Source organism: Thalassophryne amazonica, chromosome 18 (genome assembly GCF_902500255.1).
Source record: "Thalassophryne amazonica chromosome 18, fThaAma1.1, whole genome shotgun sequence".
Lineage (NCBI taxonomy): Eukaryota > Metazoa > Chordata > Actinopteri > Batrachoidiformes > Batrachoididae > Thalassophryne > Thalassophryne amazonica.
Genome location: NC_047120.1, coordinates 61719546 through 61742519, shown reverse-complemented (window position 1 = coordinate 61742519; position 22974 = coordinate 61719546). Strand labels below are relative to the sequence as shown.

The 22974-nt window shown below is 42.1% G+C and overlaps 1 protein-coding gene across 1 annotated transcript in view; it reads left to right on the top strand.

Moving 5' to 3' along the window:
* The window catches only part of grid1b (glutamate receptor, ionotropic, delta 1b), a 977470-nt gene that overhangs the window by 711675 nt on the left and 242821 nt on the right, over positions 1 to 22974 (top strand). The window contains exon 4 of the mRNA XM_034193125.1: positions 19999 to 20204. Within this exon, the coding sequence (XP_034049016.1) occupies positions 19999 to 20204 (206 nt within the window). The remainder of the gene's footprint in view (positions 1 to 19998; positions 20205 to 22974) is intronic.

Below are 22974 nucleotides of genomic sequence, written 5' to 3'. Positions count from 1 at the left end.
GAACGGCCCACCCTGCCTTCACTGCGCCGCGTCATTTGAGACCACAAGAGAACATCTGAGACTCTCCACCCAAAGCGATCAAAGGGAATAATGTGATTATTAACTATCAGATAAGGTAAAACCTCTTAAATCATTATAAAGTCAGTTTCAAGCAGAAACAAGGCGATAATCGGTGAGTCGCTACTGACACTTTGAAATGACGGAGGCGCAGTGAATGCAGCAGCAGCAGCTCGTTTTGCTGCGGCTCTCTGATCACTTCCTCTGCCTTTTATTATGAAATAATGCTGAATTTATGTGGAAATGATTGTTGGCTTCATCAAATCAGGACCTTCAGCGTGCACTGGGGCGGTTTGCAGCCGAGTGTGAAGCATCCGGGATGAAAATCATCACCTCCAAATCCGAGGCCATGGTTCTCGACCGGAAAAAGGTGCCTTGCCCTCTTCAGGTCAGTGGAGTGTCCTTGCCTCAAGTGGAGGAGTTTAAGTATCTCAGGGTCTTGTTCATGAATGAGGGACGGATGGAGCGTGAGATCATCAGACGGATCGGTGCAGCATCTGCAGTGATGCGGTCGCTGTATTGGACCGTTGTGGTGAAGAGAGAGCTGAGCAGGGAGCAAAGCTCTTGATTTACTGATCGATCTACGTTCCGACCCTCACCTATGGTCATGAGACTTGGCTCATGACCGAAAGAACGAGATCGTGAGTACAAGCAGCCGAGATGAGTTTCCTCCGCAGGGTGGCTGGGCGCTCCCTTAGAGATAGGGTGAGGAGCTCAGAGTCGAGCCGCTGCTCCTCCATGTCGAAAGGAGCCAGCTGAGGTGGCTCGGGCATCTTTTCTGGATGCCCGCTGGACACCTTGCTGGAGAGGTCTTCTGGGCATGTCCCAACGGGACGAGGCCCCGGGGAAGGCCCAGGGCACGCTGGAGGGACTACGTCTCTTGGCTGGCTTAGGAACGCCTCGGGGTTCCCCCAGAGGAACTGGGGGAGGTGTGTGTGGATCGGGAGGTCTGGACGGCTTTGCTTGAGCTGCTGCCCCCGCGACCCAACTTCAGATAAAGCGGAAGAAAATGGATGGATGGATGGATGGATGGATGTTTGTTGTACAAAAGCTTCAGATATCTGTCCCTGAGATAGATGATGAATGGAGTGCAGTTTGAAGCAGAAACGAGGTGATAATCAATGAACTGGGGCTAATGACGCTAAAGGCAGGGCAGACCGATTTTTAGGGGGGGACTGTTCAGTCAGCGACACCGATTCATCTCCACCTCCTAAAAGTAGCTGATCTATCTGTGGCTCCCTGGTGAGATGTGGGCATGTCCTCGGCCTTGTCCAAGCACTGGGGTCTGTGCAATCATTTCGTCCTGGTAAAAGGACAGTTCAAAGACATCATTAAAAGCCCAAAATTACCAGGACATTCATTCTCATGAGGAGTGTATGTAAACACCTAACCAGTTGACTTGAGGACAAACACGTCTTCATCACTTACCTCATATGTGTAGAAACTACTTCTGATATTGAGCAATTGATCTTCGTCTGCCCTCTTGCTGATGTTCTCTTGAGGACGGCACTAAGTGGTTTATAAAGCGGCCTCAATTTTGAAAACAGCAAAATAATCAGCTACAGCTACAGAACAATTAGTTTTAATTTGTAGAAACACGTTTCTGCAGCGGCGACCTTCATCACTGATGAATGTGTGGTGAAACGCGTCTCTGCATAAAATCATCTCATCTGATTCCAGAAGGAAGAGAACAGTAACATGGAAATGTTTGCGACGCGTTTGAAGAGAGCATCACGTTACGGTGTGATCGGGTTCAACCGTGTGCTTGTGTTTGCTTGTTGTGCTCACGTGCGTCACAGTCCGGGTAAATACATATATATGTCTTATCCACATGTTCCTGTGAAGAAGTTGGTTGTCCATGTGTCAGCAGGTGAGGACTGTGTGACCTTACCTGTTTTTAATGGAAGAAGCTCTGATGTTTTTGACATCATGTTTCCATGACAACGGTCAGAGTGGTTCTACACAATCTTGTCAAAATGCCACACACCTGAGTGCAGCATGTGAACATTTTCCATCCTTGTGTGCAGCAAAGATGGATTTTTTTATTAAAAGATGTGCTGTTCATGTCGTCATCATGCTCTCCGCTATTTACAAGCCTGAAGTGTATTTCGAGTGTTTGTTCAAGTCCAAATTCAGCTGCAATGTTCGGGTCTAAAAATGTGCAAAACATGTTTACCGGATGCTAACAAATGCATCTTCTATTATCTCACTACAAAAACTCATATCTAAGAATAAAGAAATTTTTACTTTATTTTTTTGGTCTAAATAGAAAAATAATTTTGTCAAGCAGTTTTACCATAAGAAAAAAATGTCATATTTTTGGGAAAATGTATCTCACCTTTTCTTAATTTTTTCCAACTAATATAAAGCTGTATTTAACCTGTAACAAGCAAAGGCAACAGATTTCAAATCATCCAAGTAAAGGAACAATATTGTTTTCCTTATTTTAAGACAGGCTAAAAAATAAGCATTCTGTCTAATTTTAAGACACATTTTGATTATTCAGTAGAATCAGTACCTAGACATTTTGCTACTTTTGAGAATTGTAGTTTGTTTTTTTTTTTCTTACCCCATAGGCAGAATTTTTTTTTCTTAATACAAGACAATTTAGCAAGATTTTGGATTATCTTGCTTATTTTGAAAGCGACTGTTTTTGCAGTGCTGCATCTTCCTCTGTCTCATCAACCTCCTACATGTTCTCCCTCAGTACATCTATTTGGCCTCCCTCTTCTCCTCCTGCCTGGTGGCTCCATCCTCAGCATCCTTCTCCATATATACCCTGCGTCCCTCCTCTGCACATGTCCAAACCATCTCTGTCTCACCTCTCTGCATTTGTCTCCAAACTATCCTACCTGTGCTCTCCCTCTGATATGTTTATTGCTAATCCTGTCCATCCTCATTACCCCCAAAGAAAATTACAGCATCTTCAGCTCCACCTCCCATCTTTTTTTTAGTGCCATGTCTCTAAGACATATGTCATCGCAGGTAACCTTCTGCCACAAATCACTCCTGCCACCTTTCTTCACCCACTCCACCTTGCCTTGCCTCTCTTCTTCACCTCTCTACCACATTCTCCATTACTTTGGAAAGTTGACCCCAAGTACTTAAACTTGTCTACCTTCCCCACCTCTACTCTTTGTAACCACACTATTCCACTGGGTCCCTCTCATTCACACACATGGACTCAGTCTAACTCCTACTGGCTTTCATTCCCCTTCTCTCCGGAGCATATCTTCACCTCTCCAGGCTCACCTCAACCTGCATCTCTGCTTTCGGTACAGATCACAATACCATCTGCAAACATCGTAGTCCAGGGAAACTCCTGTTTAGTCTTTAAGGTCCAGGTCCAAAGTGAATTGAAGTGCGTTGATCCAGTTTGTTGAGTGGACATTTCAAACCTGTAGTTTGACAGACCAATCCTGTGATGTGTTAAAGGATTAAGGAGGATTGTAAAAATCTATTTTAATCCTGCAGACATACTGTAATGATTAACAAGACTTTAGCTCCCATCAAGTTGGTATCTGAGCTCACTTAGTCTGTCCATCACTACTGCAAACAAGAAAGGGCTCAGAGCCACTCCTTGATGTAATCTCACCTCCACCTTGAATGCATCTGTAATTCCTACTGAACATCTCACTGCTGTCACACTGTCCTTGTACATATCCTGCACCATCCTCACATAATTCTCTGCCAGTTGAGATTTTCTCATACAATATAATACAATTTCCCATTCGAGTGAATGTTACAGTGTGTCCAAAGTTTTGAATGGTAGTGTATATATATATATATATATATACTATGGTGTATTGAAAGAATGGAAAGGTTTTCATAAAAACAGTAAATGAATAAATGTTAGCATGTGTTGTGGTATGTGTTATATACAGTAGTGTTCAGAAAAATAGTAATGCTATGTGACTAAAAAGATTAATCCAGCTTTTGAGTATATTTCTTATTGTTACATGGGAAACAAGGTACCAGTAGATTCAGTAGATTCAGTAGATTCTCACAAATCCAACAAGACCAAGCATTCATGATATGCACACTCTTACGGCTATGAAATTGGGCTATTAGTAAAAAAAAAAGTAGAAAAGGGGGTGTTCACAATAATAGTAGCATCTGCTGTTGACGCTACAAACTCAAAACTATTATGTTCAAACTGCTTTTTTTAGCAATCCTGTGAATCACTAAACTAGTATTTAGTTGTATAACCACAGTTTTTCATGATTTCTTCACATCTGCGAGGCATTCATTTTGTTGGTTTGGAACAAATATTTTGCTCTTTTACTAGTGGGGTCATTGTCTTTTCAAGGGTATGTCCTCTTCAGCATAAGGCAACATGACCTCTTCAAGTATTTTGATATATCCAAACTGATCCATGATACCTGGTATGCGATATATAGGCCCAACACCATAGTAGAAGAAACATGCCCATATCATGATGCTTGCACCACCATGCTTCACTGTCTTCACTGTGAACTGTGGCTTGAATTCAGAGTTTGGGGGTCGTCTCAAAAACTTACTCTCATCAGTCCACAAAATATTCCTCCATTTCTCTTTAGGCCAGTTGATGTGTTCTTTGGCAAATTGTAACCTCTTCTGCACGTCTTTTATTTAACAGAGGGACTTTGCGGGGGATTCTTGCAAATAAATTAGCTTCACACAGGCGTCTTCTAACTGTCACAGCACTTACAGGTAACTCCAGACTGTTTTTGATCATCCTGGAGCTGATCAATGGGTGAGCCTTTGCCAATCTGATTATTCTTCTATCCGTTTTGACGGTTGTGTTCCGTTTTCTGCCATGCGTCTCTGTTTGTTTTGTTTTTTTTTCTGTCCATTTTAAAGCATTGGAGATCATTGTAGATGAACAGCCTATAATTTTTTGCACCTGTGTATAAGTTTTCCCCTCTCCAATCAACTTTTTAATCAAACTACGCTGTTCTTCTGACCAATGTCTTGAACGTCCCATTTTCCTCAGGCTTTCAAAGAGAAAAGTATGTTCAACAGGTGCTGGCTTCATTCTTAAATAGGGGACACCTGATTCACACCTGGTTGTTCCACATAATTGACAAACTCACTGACTGAATGCCACACTACTATTATTGTGAACACCCCCTTTTCTACTTTTTTTTTTTTTTACTAATAGCCCAATTTCATAGCCTTACGAGTGTGCATATCATGAATGTTTGGTCTTGTTGGATTTGTGAGAATCTACTGAATCTACTGGTACCTTGTTTCTCATGTAACAATAAGAAATATACTCAAAACCTGGATTAATCTTTTTAGTCACATAGCACTACTATTATTCTGAACACTACTGTAGGTCAGTTTTAATCTCAGCGTAAATCAACTCCTGCTATAAAATAGTTCCGAATTTTTAGGTCCAGGTCCAAAATGAACTGGACCATGTTGATATAGTTTGTTCATTGGACGTCTCACACCTGTAGCTTGACAGATCAATGCTGTGATGCGTTCAAAGATTAAGGAGGATTATAAAAATCACTTTTAATCCCGCAGACAAGCTCTAGTGATTAACAAAACATCTGTCATGAAGGACCAGTCACTCCTGTTGAGTTGGTACTGTAGAAAGACGGGTACTTGGACACAGTGATATTTGAATCACCGTTGATTTGACCCAGAAAAAGCAGTTTCAGGTTGACACCCTTTGAACTATAATATCGTGAGTCAGCAAGGATTTGCATTAAGTAATTGCACATCGAACAGGCGCATGCACAGACGCACAGACCCCATTACTCCAACTCTGCAACAGCAGGAGCAAAGGTCAGAGTCAAGTCTGAAATCAATGAAGAATGATTTCAGTCTCCAACCTGACTTCAAGTTTGTGGCAAGATAAATTCATTTGACAGGAAATTATTATGTGTTTTCACAGACAGAATTTTAGGACTCAGTTTTGATTCAGCACGTTTTGGATTTGATTTTCATGGGAACAGGGGGAAATTTGAGGTCATCACTTCTGATTTAGTAGCCTGGGGTGCTACTGGGTCTAATACTTGGAATACAGAGGAGCACTAACAAAGCCTAATAAGTAACATCTGGGGATTGAAGAAATCCACTAGTCCAGGATGAGTCTGGATATGTTTGGATGTCACATTTTCACACATTGGACGCAGTCACAATTTCACCGCTCTGTCAGTAAAGCCAATAAGGATGATAGAAAACACAGTGAAATCCACCATGTGGCCCTCAAGGTGCTTTCTGTCCCCTCAGGGCTCCTGTAGAGTCATTTTCTTTGTGTGTGTGTGGCAGAAGCTAAACTTCCCAACGCCAAGACGGTCTACATTCAGTAAATCCACATGCACAGTTGACAAAATCCTCGTCATCCTGCAGGTTCTTAGCACTTGATCCGCTCTGCTGCTGCTGATAAGAGCGCAGACACAGAGGTCTTACGGCCGCAAACAAAGTGCACTGTTTCATTTCTACGGGCTCACCGCAGGGACAACAGGCTTTGGCTCCCACCACGAGGCTGAAGAGGTTTTCAGATTGAGATATCAGAATCCCGACACGAGGAGTTACTATGATGTAACCAAACAGTCACAGGTTTGATCCCTCCCAGTTTGTCACAGCGTGTTTTACTGGACAGTGAAGAGACTTCGGTTATCAGCTGTTAGTTAAGAGGTTTCTACAGTCAAGTCCATAAGTAATTGGACACTCTATCATCATTCTAAATACTGTATATGAATTAAAACATCACTTTTTTTTAATCAGTCGGGGATGGACACATGTACATTTTCTTGGACTTCATTTGCATCCTTCACAGTGTGGTACTGTGCAATAAATCTATCTGTAGTACTTTCTGTGTGTGTGGCTGTGCATGAAACAGAGTTGCAACAAGTAATTAAATTAATCAACAACCATTTTGCTGATCATTTTGGGTCATTTTTTTTTTAAAACAATATATCCAAATTCCTTGATTCCAGCTTGTTAAATGTGAATATTTTCTGGTTTATTTTACTGCTTTGCTCCTATCGGACTTTAAACCAAATATCTTTGGGCTGGATAACTTTGGTCAACATTTTTCACCATTTTTCTACCATTTTAATGAATCATTCAACAAATGAAGAAAGTATTTGATTAATTGATTCTGAAGGTAATTTTTACTTGCAACCCAAGCAAGAAGGAGACTACTGGGGGAAGCCATCAAGACACATCCGTGGCTGTGATTGGAGAAACTGTGCATAGTGTACAAAGTGAAGTGAAAGAGAAGAAGAATTCAGTCCTGTACAGGCGGTGTGGTCTGTTGGTGTTGGTGCTTATCTCTGGATTCTGTAACGCAAAGTAGATAAGAGTCTATGACTCCCCCTGGATGGGACAAGAGGCTACTTCTCCAGCCTAGGCTGGTCCCCATGTTGAGCTGAGTGGACAGAGACCATGCAGATGAAGTGTCTTCACCACAAACACAGACTGGGAATGAATAGCCCAACACTTATCCCACTGAGCCACCTGCAGAGAAGCAGGCTCGAGCCTCCCATGTGCCTTCTGTCAAACTATAGCTGAAATTTCACGTCGCCTTTTGAAGTAAATGCTTCTGTTGTCCCACCATGAAGCTATTTAACTGGTGATGCAACAGGCAAACGTTGCACTGCGCAGTTTGTCCAATCACAGCCGCAGAAGCCGATCACTCCTTTGGAGACGTGTTGGTGTCTTGGTGGCTTCCCTCACTAGTCTCCTTCTACCCAATTAATATGTGGAGTTTTGTTTGTCTCTTCTGTTTTGCTGGTTGATGGTTTTAGGTCACAAACATCTGATTAAGGTGCTGTTCAGGTTTAAGATGACTCACATTGAAGAAACGCTCTGGCTTCATAATGAGCCTGACAAAATGTAATTGACTTCTCTCAAAACTGATCAATTTCCAAGCATCAGATTTGACTGAACGTGATCTTACAAAACACCATGCTTACATTTCATATACGTTTGTATTTGTTTTTTGTTTTTCCTTATGGAAATCTCTGTGATCAGTTTAATTGAAAGCAGCACTTCTACTTTCTGATGCTCAATATCTTCTGCTGTCTTCTGGAGTCTGGAAACGCCTTGATGTCAGTTTTGTTGGTTTTTGTTACACGTTTGAGCGTTTAGAGCTAACGAAGCACATTATGTGAGCCGAGACTGTGAAATAAAAAGAAAAAGGAACCAGAATCTGTAAAAGAGCGGGAGGTGTTTCCCTGGCAGCTCATTTATAATCCCACTGAAGGAAAAGGAAGTTTTGATTACAGTGTTTCAGGCAGACACATAGACATGAAAAAGAACAGTAGAGTTCTGAAAGAAAAATAGGAGGTGGAGGAGACGGCCTCATCCAGGTCAGGTCAGGTCTGGCAGCATCCACCCCGCAGTGGAACTGCCTTGGGTCCTGGATAGCAACCACCCAGGCAGAAATCCATCTGATCCATCCCCACCTCGCCAAAGTAGCCATCCACCCGCTGCAGCCAGGTGGGTGTGCCCTTGACTTCCAGCCACTAGGATGCTCAACACTGAGGCACCTGCGTGCTGGATCACAACCAGAGAAGCACACCACATGGACAAAATGTGGTGGCTGATGTTTCCTCAAGACAGCAGTGATCCTGAGTCTCATGTAGTAAACGTTCATTTGACACAAAGTCATTCCAGCAGGACCCAAAGATCCTCCAAAGAGACGTGATGCCAACAACATCCAGAAATCACCCTCAGCTGTTGGTTAGACTTCAATTCTCAGGACGCACTAGGACTTGGACATTTATTCCCCTGCAAAGATACCAGCATCACCAAATGCCTCTGACCTTTGACCTCTGTCATTTTTCATGATTTGAATGTTTTTATCAGGTCACTTAAGACTGACCTCTCAGCCGCTGGTTTGACTAAATAACTGAACCTTTACGATGTCACATAAAATCATCCACCTGTTTCACTCGGCCAACATTAGCTTTTCAGTAAAGTTTCCAAAATTTGAACAGTAGACAAATGATCTGTGTTATAGTTTTCTGAAAATACTTCATCTGCTCTCAGAAATTCAAACAAATCACATAGAAGTTCATATTTGTGTTGCTAAGACCTTTGGATGTTACCTTCTGATTTCTTCAATCTCTTCCGAAGATTTGTGTTTGACTCGTTCCTTCCTGTCTCTGAGCACGATTTTTGAATCGTGCACGTGTCTGTGCATGCCCCCACACGCGCGTATCTCTGCGTGATGCTCTTCGATCACCACATCTAATTCTAACAAGGACAATGGTTAATTTATAGGCCAGGGTTCACCTCAACATCAGAACAAGATGCTCGCGGTGAACAAAATGCAAATCTGGGGCCCTTGAAGCACAGCTCTCGCTGCCACTCTGCCAAGGCAAAATGTAAATGAAGCCAATCAAACACCTCCAAGTGACTTTACAGCCGCCATCACAAAGCCGCTGACAGAGTGGTACAGGATGAGGGTGGCCGTGCTGCAGGAGCATCAGTTAAAGTCAGCTCATCAGACAGACGGCGGTCCTCAGGATCCAACGTTCCGTGGCGTTTACAGCGGCCAAAATCGAGACCAGGGCTTCATTCAACAGCAGCAGGTTTCTAAACAGAGATGCAACAAACAGGGGAAAAAAAACAAGCAGTAAAATTAAATCTCCAGCTGTATTATTCATGAAACAAATGATTTAGTGCATCTTTTTGCTGACATCAATCTTTGTAGCATAAGCGCCCTGCGGTTATTGCAGGAGATGGTGTCAAACTGATGAGATAAATGAAGTGAGAATGAGGTCTGCAAACACAAATTATTAACATTCGCCATGAGTTTACCTTCTTTTTATTTTCTGTTCTATCACTGTGTTCAGCTGATTTTTGACAAATGGACCAATTATTCAGATGTACAAGTGAAGCTTGAAGCACCAATCCGACTTTTTCCTTATCTGATTCTCGGTGCTCAAACCCGATCCTCATGGTTTTAGACTTTTAGAAATATTTGCCCTCATTTATCTTACATTTGGAGTTTTAAATTGTACAAGCATTTGTTTGTGCAGGTAAAGACACCACCCTAACTGCAGCCTTGAATTTAGAAATTCATAATTTGATATGGAGGCACATTCCTGAACCAGGTGGCAGCACAGTGCAGAATGTTTGTTTTTATGCAGACTCCAGAACCATGGAAATAGAGACCTGGAATGAACATCACGTGACTAGTGGCAGCCTTTACTAACGGTGGAGACAGCGCCTTGAGCCAGTTAAACTGAAGCGAAATGAGGAGAATAAAGGCAGCCAGTGCTTCACCATCAACTGCACCAAATACAAAAACAAATTCTCGAATACTAAAATGAACTGTACAAGAGCCTTAATGTAATTATGTAAAACAAATGTCTATTTTAAAGTCGTTATGTCGCAATTTAATATCGATATGCTGAGACTATAACTCAACGGTATAAGTTCTTTTCATTAAGCTGAGTTCACATGCATACAAATATGGAAACAAAAATGTTTATACATATTTATGTCTATATATTTGCAGTGTTGTTTAATATGATATGTACATGGTGGTCACAGGCGGCATTTAAATTTTAACAGTGTGGTTGGAGGGGATGGAGGAGGTATTTTTTACCCTGACTGAGGGTCAAAAGTCATAAATTCTGAATGGCTTTAAATCTACTTGTAATAAAATGTTAGTAAAAATCATATATATGTTTTTGTCATTAAAACACAAGCAATAATGTTACAGTGGAAAAAGCAGCAAGATAAATGACCACAGTGGCAAGGCATACTTCAGATTTATATTTTAATACATAAGGTTTTTTTTTTTTATCCAGGCATGTATGGGTTCATTAGAGCTTTTAATCAGCTTGAAAACAACTTACAAGGCTTCATTTATAAAAATCCATTGAGAATTATGATGACAGGAAAACAAAAACATCACAGTAAATGAACACAATGGCATATTTTTCCCCAAATTTCCACACTTTACATAAAACATTTTTTTTTCTAACCAGGCATGTATGGGTTCATTAGAAAGAGCAATTAAGGGCTTTAAAACAAGCCTACTTTTATTAAAATCTGTTAACAAATAGCGACAATAAAGCGAGACAAGCAGCACAGTTTGTCATTATTTTGCCAAATTTCTGCATTGTACATAAAAGTTTTTTTTTTTTTCCACCCAACATGCATAGGTTCATTGGAAAGAGAGAAAGAGAGAAAGCCTACATTTATTAAAATCCGTTAAGAAATAGTGACGCTAGTGCAAAAAAAGCGGTCAGTTTATTATTGATGATCGGCACATCTCCACCCTTAGTAATGGCGCCTTCCGGTCCTGAGCGACGCTAATAGATTGAGGTGCGCGCGTCCATTCCAGGTCTATATTTCCATGTCCAGAACAGTGTTCAAAACATGAGTGCTTCAAAGGTTTATTTGTATCTTCCATATTCACATGTTCTACCTATTGTTTAAATCCTGTTTCACCTCTGTTCCGTTTTATATTTTGTGGAATATTTGGTGACTTAGTGGCCGTCATGTTTCTCCACATGATTTCCAGTTTAAGTTATTAGCTGACATGAAGGCAGGCCCCATGCCAACTGGTGGTCAATACGTCTGCGCAGTATTACATTTGTGGATTGATTTACACACTGTCCCTCTATAGAAAGAAATATAAAAAAAATGACCCACATATTTTACATCCTCATGACATCCTGCACATGGAATCTCTCTGGATGTATGTGCGGGTTATTGACAAAGTTCTGCTAAATAGAGGTGGGTGAGAAGAGCAGCACATAACATTATTATGTGCTGGTTATTATAATTAATAACCGGTATGGATCCTGTTCATTCATCACCGCAAGAGCAAAAGATGGAGCTTTTATCTCCATCATGTGAAAGAAGGCATGACGGTCACACTTCACAGAAAGGACAGCCTACCGGTCTTCAACCTGAAGAAAAAAACGGAATTAGAAAATAAAAAAAAAATAAACATAAAATTTAACAGATTTAAAAAGGTATGTCCGGAGTGCAAATTTAAAAAAAGAAAAAAATTATAAGAATGAAGTAGCAAAAAATAGAGAAAAAAGACTGAAAAGTATGTACAAAACTGTGCATATTTCAGTGACAGTGGATATTGCACATAAACAAATATCACACTTAATTTTGTGACTTTTTACAGCAGATTAGCAATAAAACACCAATAAGCACGGACACACCGGTCAGTTGGACTTGGTTAAGCCTGGGGTCGACGCCGTCGTATACGACGGCTAAGACCAAGCTTTACTAAATTATAAATAACTTTTTAATGATATGAGCTAGAAACTTACTTTTTTTTTTGCTGAAAAGTTAACTCCACGGACTTTCAAGCCAGCCATCGGGCATCTTTGTACTCCTCATAGAAGCTGTGTGATGACTGACGTGTGCAATGTGAGTGTCCAATCGGAAGTGGTTCACCATCACATGGTTTTCCAAAATCCAATCATAGGGCAGATTTACCTCACGTGAAAAGCCAAAGATTGTTTTCAGGAGTGATGTGCTACTAGTTGGCCTGTTTGAATAGTCCCCTGGGTGCTCCAATGAGTACATACTATTAGTACATACTCAGTGTGCCCTGCACCATTACGCACAGCGATCAGTGAAAGGAGGAGCAGACTGAGAGCCTCTGATGACAATCTCATGTGCTCAAACAAAGAGTGTGTAACTATCAGGATTGCTCCACTAGTTCGCATGTGAATGTTACTGGATAACTCTGTTGCTTTCTCTGCATAAAGCACTGTTTACCATATCAATGGACAACAAAACACATAGACCATTTTGTATATATTATTCAAAATGTGGATTTGTGTTTATCTTTTTAACCTTTTTGTTGTGCAGTCTTTCACCCAAGACCTCAAATTACCTTTATAAAGTGTCAGAACAGTTGTTTATTATAGTTTGCTGTGTGTTTTGAATAAATGTGTGTGGAAAATTATTTTTCACTTTATTTTTTCCTTGCCTATTTTTGATTGTAAACCTTTATTACACTTATAAAACACAACAAAAACATATATATTCTGAAAGCACAGGTTGTCCTGAAAAAAAGAGACATAAAACTTGATTGTGGGATGCAGGGAGAGCTGTTAACAGCAATAATAAAACATTTATGCCAGGCGAGTGAACTGTCCAAAAAATGCCCTTGGACTCCAGAGGCTTAATTCCTTGAAAACATTGCGCTCTTTATCCATAGGCGGTCCTTACCATAACTGTACCTTTGTGAAAACAGCTACAAGAGTCAGAAGCAATACCAGCACTGTGAGTGATGAAGGAAAGGAGAACAAAAAGAAGAACATGGGAATTCTGTATGTGGCTGGAAGTTTTTTGAGAAACTTCCAAAAATTCCAAAAAGAGGCATGCAGTGAGCTTTATGTCAATGAAACCAAACAGCCACTCGAGAAACAAACGGCTCAACACAAGAGGGCCAATACACCCAGATTTCCATTTTAAAACCTCCCTGAAATATTGTCCATGATGTGACCACTGCTGAATTTTTTTTCCTGCCACCATGAGAACACGGACGTTTACAGTGTTGTTCTGCTACATCAAGGCGGAATGTGTCTGTGAGTGAGCCAGCGAGCTGTGGATTATCACTGCTGAGGATTTCAATGTAGCTGCAGTTGGCTGTCAGTACACACGCCAAGTATTGTGGAATATGAAAAGATGTAAGGAACGTTACAAGCCTTGGATCAGTGTGAGGGTCTCGGATCAGTTTGTGAGACTCGGATTAATGTGAGGGTCTCGGATTAGTGTGAGGGTCTCGGATCAGTTTGTGAGGTTGTCGGATCAGTTTGTGAGGTTGTCGGATCAGTTTGTGAGGGTGTCGGATCAGTTTGTGAGACTCGGATTAATGTGAAGGTCTCGGATTAGTGTGATGGTCTCGGATCAGTTTGTGAGGTTGTCGGATCAGTTTGTGAGGTTGTCGGATCAGTTTGTGAGGGTCTCGGATCAGTTTGTGAGGTTGTCGGATCAGGTTGTGAATCTCTGATCAGTTTGTGAGGTTGTCGGATCAGGTTGTGAATCTCTGATCAGTTTGTGAGGGTGTCAGATCAGTTTGTGAGGTTGTCGGATCAGGTTGTGAATCTCTGATCAATTTGTGAGGGTGTCAGATCAGTTTGTGGGTCTCGGATCAATGTGAGGGTCTCAGATCAGTTTGTGAGATTTGGATCAGTGAGAGGGTCTTGGATCAGTTTGTGAGACTCGGATCAGTGAGAAGGTTTCGTCAACTTCGTCAAAAACATTAACCAAATGGATTCTGTAAAATGTATTCAGAGTTTGTTGCTATGGTAACATGAGGCACATGCTCTATCCAAAAAGATCCAGGTGGGATTCACACCAAAGACCTTGTGATTGTGAGTCCACGGTGTTGTTCTCTGCACCCCCATTCCACCCTAAAATGTGCAGTTTGACCTCAGAATTTCCTGCCAGGTGTCAGCGTGATGGCGCGCTGTGTACCTGAACGAGCTGCTGTATGAATATTTCTTCCACGTTGTGTGGATCCAAATTAAATCTGAAGCTGGTTCTGTGACTCTTAGCCTGCCAATTTCTGTGACTGCAGAGCAGAGATTGGTGTGACTGATGGACACAGATAAGTGCTGGCTTTTGTGCTGAGAGGGGTCCGTGTCCCACAGTGCCTTGCTCAAAGTGCCACTGGTGAAATTGATGAGAAACTGCATCTGGTGCTGGGCATCACAAATTGCTTTTTCACTTCTGGTGTCTGAGTGCTTGAGTCCAACAGAAGGAAGAATTAGTTTTCTGCACATTTCTACAGACACACTAAAAGCAGTGTGACTGGCACCCGAAACCTAACCTTAACCCGAACCCGAACCCTATGCTGTTTATGTAATCTTGGTTTGACTTTGTGAACAAATATTTGGGAAGGGGCAACTTCACATCTACTGCAACCTCGCTGGTGGATGCTGAGTCCAGTTCTGGACAGGCAGGTCCATCCACAGCGACTGCAAGGGAAAGTCGGTTCTGATCGATTATGGAATACGAGGTCTGTCAATAAAGTATAGGTCCTTTTTATTTTTTTCGAAAACTATATAGATTTCATTCATATGTTGTTACGTCAGACATGCTTGAACCCTCGTGCGCATGCGTGAGTTTTTCCACGCCTGTCGGTGACGTCATTCGCCTGTGAGCACTCCTTGTGGGAGGAGTCGTCCAGCCCCTCGTCGGAATTCCTTTGTCTGAGAAGTTGCTGAGAGACTGGCGCTTTGTTTAATCAAAATTTTTTCTAAACCTGTGAGACACATCGAAGTGGACATGGTTCGAAAAATTAAGCTGGTTTTCAGTGAAAATTTTAACGGCTCATGAGAGATTTTGAGGTGATACTGTCGCTTTAAGGACTTCCCACGGTGCGAGACGTCGTGCAGCGCTCCCAGGCGCCGTCGTCAGCCTGTTTCAAGCTGAAAACCTCCACATTTCAGGCTCTGTTGATCCAGGACGTCGTGAGAGAACAGAGAAGTTTCAGAAGAAGTCGGTTTCAGCATTTTATCCGGATATTCCACTGTTAAAGGAGATTTTTTTTAATGAAAGACGTGCGGACGGATTGCAGCGTCGGCTCGCAGCCGCTGCGACGCTCCGCTACAGGAAAAACACCTCTGTTGGAAGCCTTAAGGACAAGTTGGAACATGTCCAGCTGTTAAACAATTTCTCATATACTCACTCCACTGAAAGCCATCAAAAGCCGCCTGGATTTTAACAAATGGTTATCAACACGGAGGTGTTTTTCGTGTGCCGCGGCACCGCGCCGGCTGCGTCCCGATGCGCGGACCCGTCCGCACGTCTTTCATTAAAAAAATCTCCTTTAACAGTGGAATATCCGGATAAAATGCTGAAACCGACTTCTTCTGAAACTTCTCTGTTCTCTCACGACGTCCTGGATCAACAGAGCCTGAAATGTGGAGGTTTTCAGCTTGAAACAGGCTGACAACGGCGCCTGAGAGCGCTGCGCGACGTCTCGCACCGTGGGAAGTCCTTAAAGCGACAGTATCACCTCAAAATCTCTCATCAGCCGTTAAAATTTTCACTGAAAACCAGCTTAATTTTTCAAACCGTGTCCACTTCGATGTGCCTCACAGGTTTAGAAAAAATTTTGATCAAACAAAGCGCCAGTCTCTCAGCAACTTCTCAGACAAAGGAATTCCGACGAGGGGCTGGACGACTCCTCCCACAAGGAGTGTTCACAGGCGGATGACGTCACCGACAGGCGTGGAAAAACTCACGCATGCGCACGAGGGTTCAAGCATGTCTGACGTAAAAACATATGAATGAAATCTATATAGTTTTTGAAAAAAATAAAAAGGACCTATACTTTATTGACAGACCTCGTAGATTAGCAGGAGATCACAGAAAATGCTAAGATTGAGGAAGTTGTGGTGAGTATAGCATCAATAACAATGTGTTCACCAATTCACTGACAGATGGTAACATGACCTTTGAACTTGACAATGACCTTGTATCGCCCCCAGTGTCTCATCACACTAAAACAGCTTAGTAAGATGTTCTAAACTACAACTGTACTCTCAGACCATGTGCCTTTGCCTTAACCTTTATCCCCAGCAGACCTTTGTGATGTCATAAAGCAGTAATCTTGAAGAGATAGAGACAAAATAATGAGGTGGCTCCAGAGCCGCATGAAAATTCATCTCTGGTTCGCCATAAATCTATGCGACGAATTTTCAGTCACAGTCCACATGCAGACAAACAGGGATTATCAGAAAAACCTTCAAGCTGATGCCAGTCGGTGGATGCAACAAGATTCTGGAATTCTCTGGGGGAAAAAAGAGAGAAAGCTAAAAAAAAAAATCAATGCCATCTGTTAGGGGAAATAGTTAAGTTAACTTAAATGAGTGAAGAAGGAGGTGTTCAGTTTTTAAATGTATTTTACATTTTCTCTGAAGAAGGCAATTCAAAATGGGCGTGATGATAAATAATAGGTCAGATGATTGGATGGACAGAGTAGCAGATTGCAGAATGAAAATGTAAATTATTGGATAAATGAGTGATGATAAATAATAGGTCAGATGACTGGATGGACAGAGTAGCAGACTGCAGAATGAAAATGTAAATTATTGGATAAATGAGTGATGATAAATAATAGGTCAGATGACTGGATGGACAGAGTAGCAGACTGCAGAATGAAAATGTAAATTATTGGATAAATGAGTGCATCCCACAGAATGATGCCTTTGGAAAGAAAGAAAAAAGGAATCACAGAGGTCTGAACTTGAAATCTCATCATATCGATCTCTCCTCATTCTCCTCGTTTTTGGTTTTGCTGACAAAAATATGCAGAGAGATTGACAGATGGCTGGGTGGTCAGAGAGGAAAAATGTGAAGGAAAATAAAAGCAAAGGAGGGAAAGCAGCAGATGAGATGTACCAAGAGGAAGGATGCCAGGTGAAGAGCGTGGTTCAGAGTCTGTCCGGACTCTGTACAAGCGGCTGTCACTGCTAATAGACAGAGAAGGATGGACGGAGGAGACAAGGAAACGATGTTGAGGCCAAACAAGCTGTCAGCAGCCATGACGGATCTCCGAATGTCAAAAACTCTCTGGCAGTTTCCAGAACAATCTGAATGATATCCGTAAATGGACACATACTGACGGCTTCAGTGGCACAAAGACGCAGGAAACCAGTAATCACAATAAAAAGGAGTTTGCTGGACTCTAGGGGTGAGACGGTAGACAAAAAGAAATAATAATAATAATAAAAACATTTTGGTACATACTGGACTTTTCAAGATTCAAGATTCAAGATTCTTTTATTTGTCCCCAAGGGGAAATTTGTCTTGGACACACAGGCAGCCACATAAAATACACTAACCAAGTACAGACATGACAAGACAGACCCAGACAATACAATAGAATCACAATAACACATTAATGACCTGCTCTTTGGTTTGAGTTCAGGAGGTTCACTGATCTAGGGAGGAATGAGTTTTTATACCTGTTTAGGTATGTCTTTTTGTTTTTAGATGGAACTCGGTAGCGGCGTCCAGATGGAAGCAGCTCATATTGAGAGTAAAGAACATGGGAGGGGTCAGAGGTTATTTTCCTCACCAGTTTAATAACAGCCTCCTCGAATATCTGCTGTAATGATGGATACTCTTACTCCCATCACTTTATGTGCCGTGCGCACCAGCCGCATCAGTTCTGATTTCGTTTTGACTGACAGATTACCAAACCACGCAGACATTCCGTACCTAATAACACTTTCAACAACAGACTGATAAAAACAAAAAAAGCATAATTTTCTGTTCAACACCAAACACTCTCAGTCTGCACAGGAAGTACAATCTTTGTTGAACCCGACTTCAGACTGAGGTCACATGGACGTCCCACAGGAGGCTGGAGTCGATGTAAACACCCAGGTATTTGTAAGAATGAACCTGGGCGACTGCAGCACTCTCAATACAGAGTGGGGTGTGGTCTCCCACATGTCCTGGGTCAAAAATAACCTCCTTTTGACGTCATATTTCAGTATGTTTTCGGTACAGTGGAAACGAGAAACATTAAACTGTTTCTTTTTCTTCTTCTTTTTTTGTTGTTTTTTGTTTCATCATTTAGAAAGAGTGAGGGATAAAGCAATCAGCGTGTCCATCTGTTTTCGCTTGTTAACTCAATATCTCAAGAACCAGTTGATCAGTTCCCTTCATATTTAGCAGCGGTGTGTACTTGATCCCTTGACACTTTGTATTACTGATTTGTGGGGACCGGGGGTTATACCCATCTCCCGATGACTCTTGTTTAAGAAAGTCCTTCTATTTGCCACTTCAGCATGAAGCTGTGTAACTGGTGATGCAGCAGTCAAATGTTTCACTACGTGTAGTTTCTCCAGTCACAAACAGTATCCTATATATACCTTTGTCAGAGTTGTTATGGATGTTTTAAAGCTTCCTCCATAAACTGCATCCTGAAACTCTTGATGAACGCAGAAGGGGCGTGGTCAAGAAAATGTGCTGTTTTCAAGCCCAGGCTTTGTCTTTGTCACTAATTTCTTACCACACACAGGATTACTGACGTACTGCGTCAAAATTGCTGTCACAACATTCTTATGAACAGTCACATCACCCTATGTGTGTACCATATTGTCACTGCGTCTATGCTGTCTTTATTAATACTGCACCGTCCGCTTCACTTTCTCATTTATTCTGCAAGTTTTCTTGTGTCCAGATGTAGGTTCAATAATCAACTACGGTCAGAAAAAGAGCTCTCGTTCAAATATGCTCTGTGCGGACGGGCATGCGTGCGAGAGGGCACATGCTTGGAATCGAACCTCTATTTGAAGGGTCTTTGTTTTGTTTTTGCTGTTTTTCAGCACCATGGACAGTGACTGGCACATTAAAAGCTGTCTACAGACTGCTGATGAAAGAGCCCGTCCACAACACACTTATGCTACATCAGTGAAGTCCCTAATGGATTTAATAATGTTGTTAATATGTCCACGCAGTAGCAACTTATTGACTTTTGTATTTTGTTCTTTCCACATCCCGATTTGACAATAACCTGACTACATATTCTTGAGAATGTCTAAATTTCATCCATGTCCTTATCCGTTTCTGTGTTCCTACTATGTTGTACAAGTTCTTACTGTGTCCACCCATTTTTTTTTTTTTTTTTTTTTAGTGATCGTAGTGGAAAAGTGGCTAAGTGTGAAGGCAGTTTAATACAGAGAGGCATCAGTGGTCACGATGCCACAAAGTACCAGTAGGTTTTTATTGTAACAGAAACCAGCTCAAAAGGCTGAAAGCAATTCCTTTAAAGTGAAACATTTGTAAATCTCTGTTCTGAAGTGTTGGAATCAAAAACTGTAATTTGGAGTTGAGTTTTATTTTATTCAAATAAGATTTATTTCTTTAATCAGCACCTCGTTATCTCGTATGTATGTCGGGAACATAACTCTTCTGTTGTTTGCTTTGCCATGTGTGTTTCTGTCATCAGACACTCCTGACTCGTCTCCTCTGTTCCTGCAGATATCCGTGGCCTGCAGGGTTTTCTGGACCAAACGTCCCGTCAGGGGGTGGACGTGGCCCTGCAGAGAGTGGACAAGAACATCAGTAAGGTCTTCACCAACCTCTTCACCACAATGAGGACCGAGGAGCTTAACCGCTACAGAGACACCTTGCGCCGGGCCATTCTGCTGCTCAGCCCACAGGGGGCGCACACCTTCATCCAGCAGGTCGGTCCTCAAACCATGACTGTTATGAATAAATATTCTCCACACATTCCAGGCAGATGTTTAAAGATAAGCAAGCTGTGAGTTTGGGCAGCTGAACATCTCCAACATAAAATCAAAAATGCACACCAACACTTTGATCGCATTCAGTCGTTTGTATTTCATAAACAGGTTATGTTGGTGTTGTTGCACTGCTGGCCAGTTTGTGCAACCACAGATCATGCCAGGGGGTCAGATAGTTGCATGTTTTGGGATGCAGCTAATCCCATGAGCCCTTGCAGGGACATATAACATATATAAGACAGGGATGTTCTCAGGTAAAAATGCCAAAAGCCTACACATCATAATAAAATGAACTTCATCCAGCAACGTATCGGTCAACATTGTGTGTGCAGCCAGCGTCCACGTCCAGCCCTCTACTGCAGGGATAAAAATAACTATCACACAACCTTGGTTTTTTGTGGCACTGTGTAAAGATGATCAGTTATTATTCAACTTTCATAGATTACAGTATTGCAACGTGCACAATTTGTGAAATGATACAACTGAATGCTATTTTTACTTTTCTCATCACTCATTCCTTCAAAAGCATCAACTGACTAAAAATCTCTGATCAGCAGCTCAAGTCAAGTGAAAAACGTCAAAATCCTTCTGCTCCAGCTCCTCCGAGCGGGACCCAGGTCTGTTTCCAGGGAGCGTGCAGCTCAAGGCTCTTTGGGTTAGAAACAGCATTTATTGCTTTATACATTTTGATTGGATCTTAATGTCACATTAGTTATGCTAAAATATCATCTGCATCACCTTCTCCTAACAGTAACCATAACCATAGCGTAAGTGTGTACCCTCCCCAAACGTTAAGGCCTCTTCACACATAGTACAATTAAGTACAAATCTGGGTGACTCACGGTTGGACAGCTCATATGAGTGAACCACGAAACATCAAGCCAACGGGCAGGTGTGCACAATCCCGGTGTGACGGTGTCATGCAAGCAGGAACACAGTGCGAGCAGCTGGGATGAGGTGCATCACATTGCGCCGCTGATGTGGAGGAAAATAAAATAAAAACCACTGGGTTGATATGAATAATACATAAAAGGGGATGCAATACAGCACCCCACGGTTAAATAAAAAGAAACAATGGTTAAATAAAAAGAAAAAAATGGCACTAACGGGATTCAAACCTGTAAGCTCTGATTACCAGATGGAAACTTTACCACTGCGCGACCTTCGCTGGCCTGTAATTGGAGCGGAAAAATGCCAAAAATCAACAATGACATGAATTGAGGTGCGCTGTGTGTGTGGTCACTGCAGCCCGAAGGCCAAAGATGTTTTATATATTTCTACGTGAGGACAGCAGACAGAGACACACGCCTCATGGAGGAATGTTGTAAGTTCATGTCCTTCCAAACACAGAACATGTTCTCAAGCTGGGATGTCCAGGAGCAGAGATCTTTATAGTTGCAACTGTGAGCGGACACGACCCCCTGTCCATTCAGCACCCACACCAACGTGTCACTCTGTGTTATGTGGTCTTTCATTTTCGTTATTTGTTATGTAATTGTGTACGTAGGTATTGGTGTGTAGGTATTGGTATCCCCCGTGCGACATGTGCACTCATGCGAGACACATGCACCACGTGTGTGGCGTTTTGCAGCTCCACACTCGTGGGGGCACTTAGACAAATTTCACATCCAGCTTGAAAGTGATCGTCTGCTGACTGTTTTCATGATGATAGTACAAATGGCCACATATTTTCTAAGTGCCAAACGAGTGGTGTTAGATGGTCGCGTGTGTCAGCTGGAATTTGGCCGACACCTGCCGCAAGAGGGTTTGCTGGGCTCTCACAGGGCACACTCTGTCTTTCAGCTGCTGATGTGTGCAAATACTTGTAGCAACAGGTGTACCAGGTGTTGGAATAAGCTACGATTTTACACATATTGCATACGATTCCTGCTTCATGCACAATTCAACTAAATTCACATTATGTGTGAAGGCGCCCTTAACCATGACCGCCACAGCCCCCCCTTCACTCCACATTTTGTGGCCCCCATCACAAAATTAATCTGTGCCCCCATTATGAAATACGCCCCATTTTCGTAACCCCATCACAAACCCATAGACTAATGTACTTTTCGTTACCCAGTCCCACGAACTGCCGTAAGACTGGGTTGCTCGCAAAGGGGTGTGCTGACATCACTGTGTGATACACGCGGCACACGCTCGCCCTCCGATGAATGTGTTTGTGTACTAAAAACCAGCTCTCCGTCTCTGGGGTCCGACCTTCGTGTCTCCACGGGTATTACCCGGCAGGGCTGCACAAAGGCTGTTCAAGCTGGTGGCGAGGAGATTCGTCTAGCCGCTCACTGCTTCCATCCGGACGTCCACCCCGCTGACGCTGATCTCGCACCCCGGTCGAATAGCCTCCTCTGGAACCAGGATACGAGCCGGCCACGCCCGTTAAGATGGTCCTTATTATTCATTTCATTTTTTATCACATCTTAATTATTTGATCAGTTGTTTTTATCATCAGCTCTTCTGGCCTCGCTTGCGACATCACTAACTTCTTCTTTTTCTCTGCACCCTTTATGAAAAACAACTCATATAATCATTCATTTCACTTATTTGTAACATACTTTTTCTAATCAATTCTTATTTTTATTACATTAATAGTTCATTTAATCATACTTGTTATGTTAGAATCATTCTTAGACATATTCCATCGTCTTCACCACTGAGTTCATTCCATGGGCCTCCCCATCTGCAATGGAAAAGT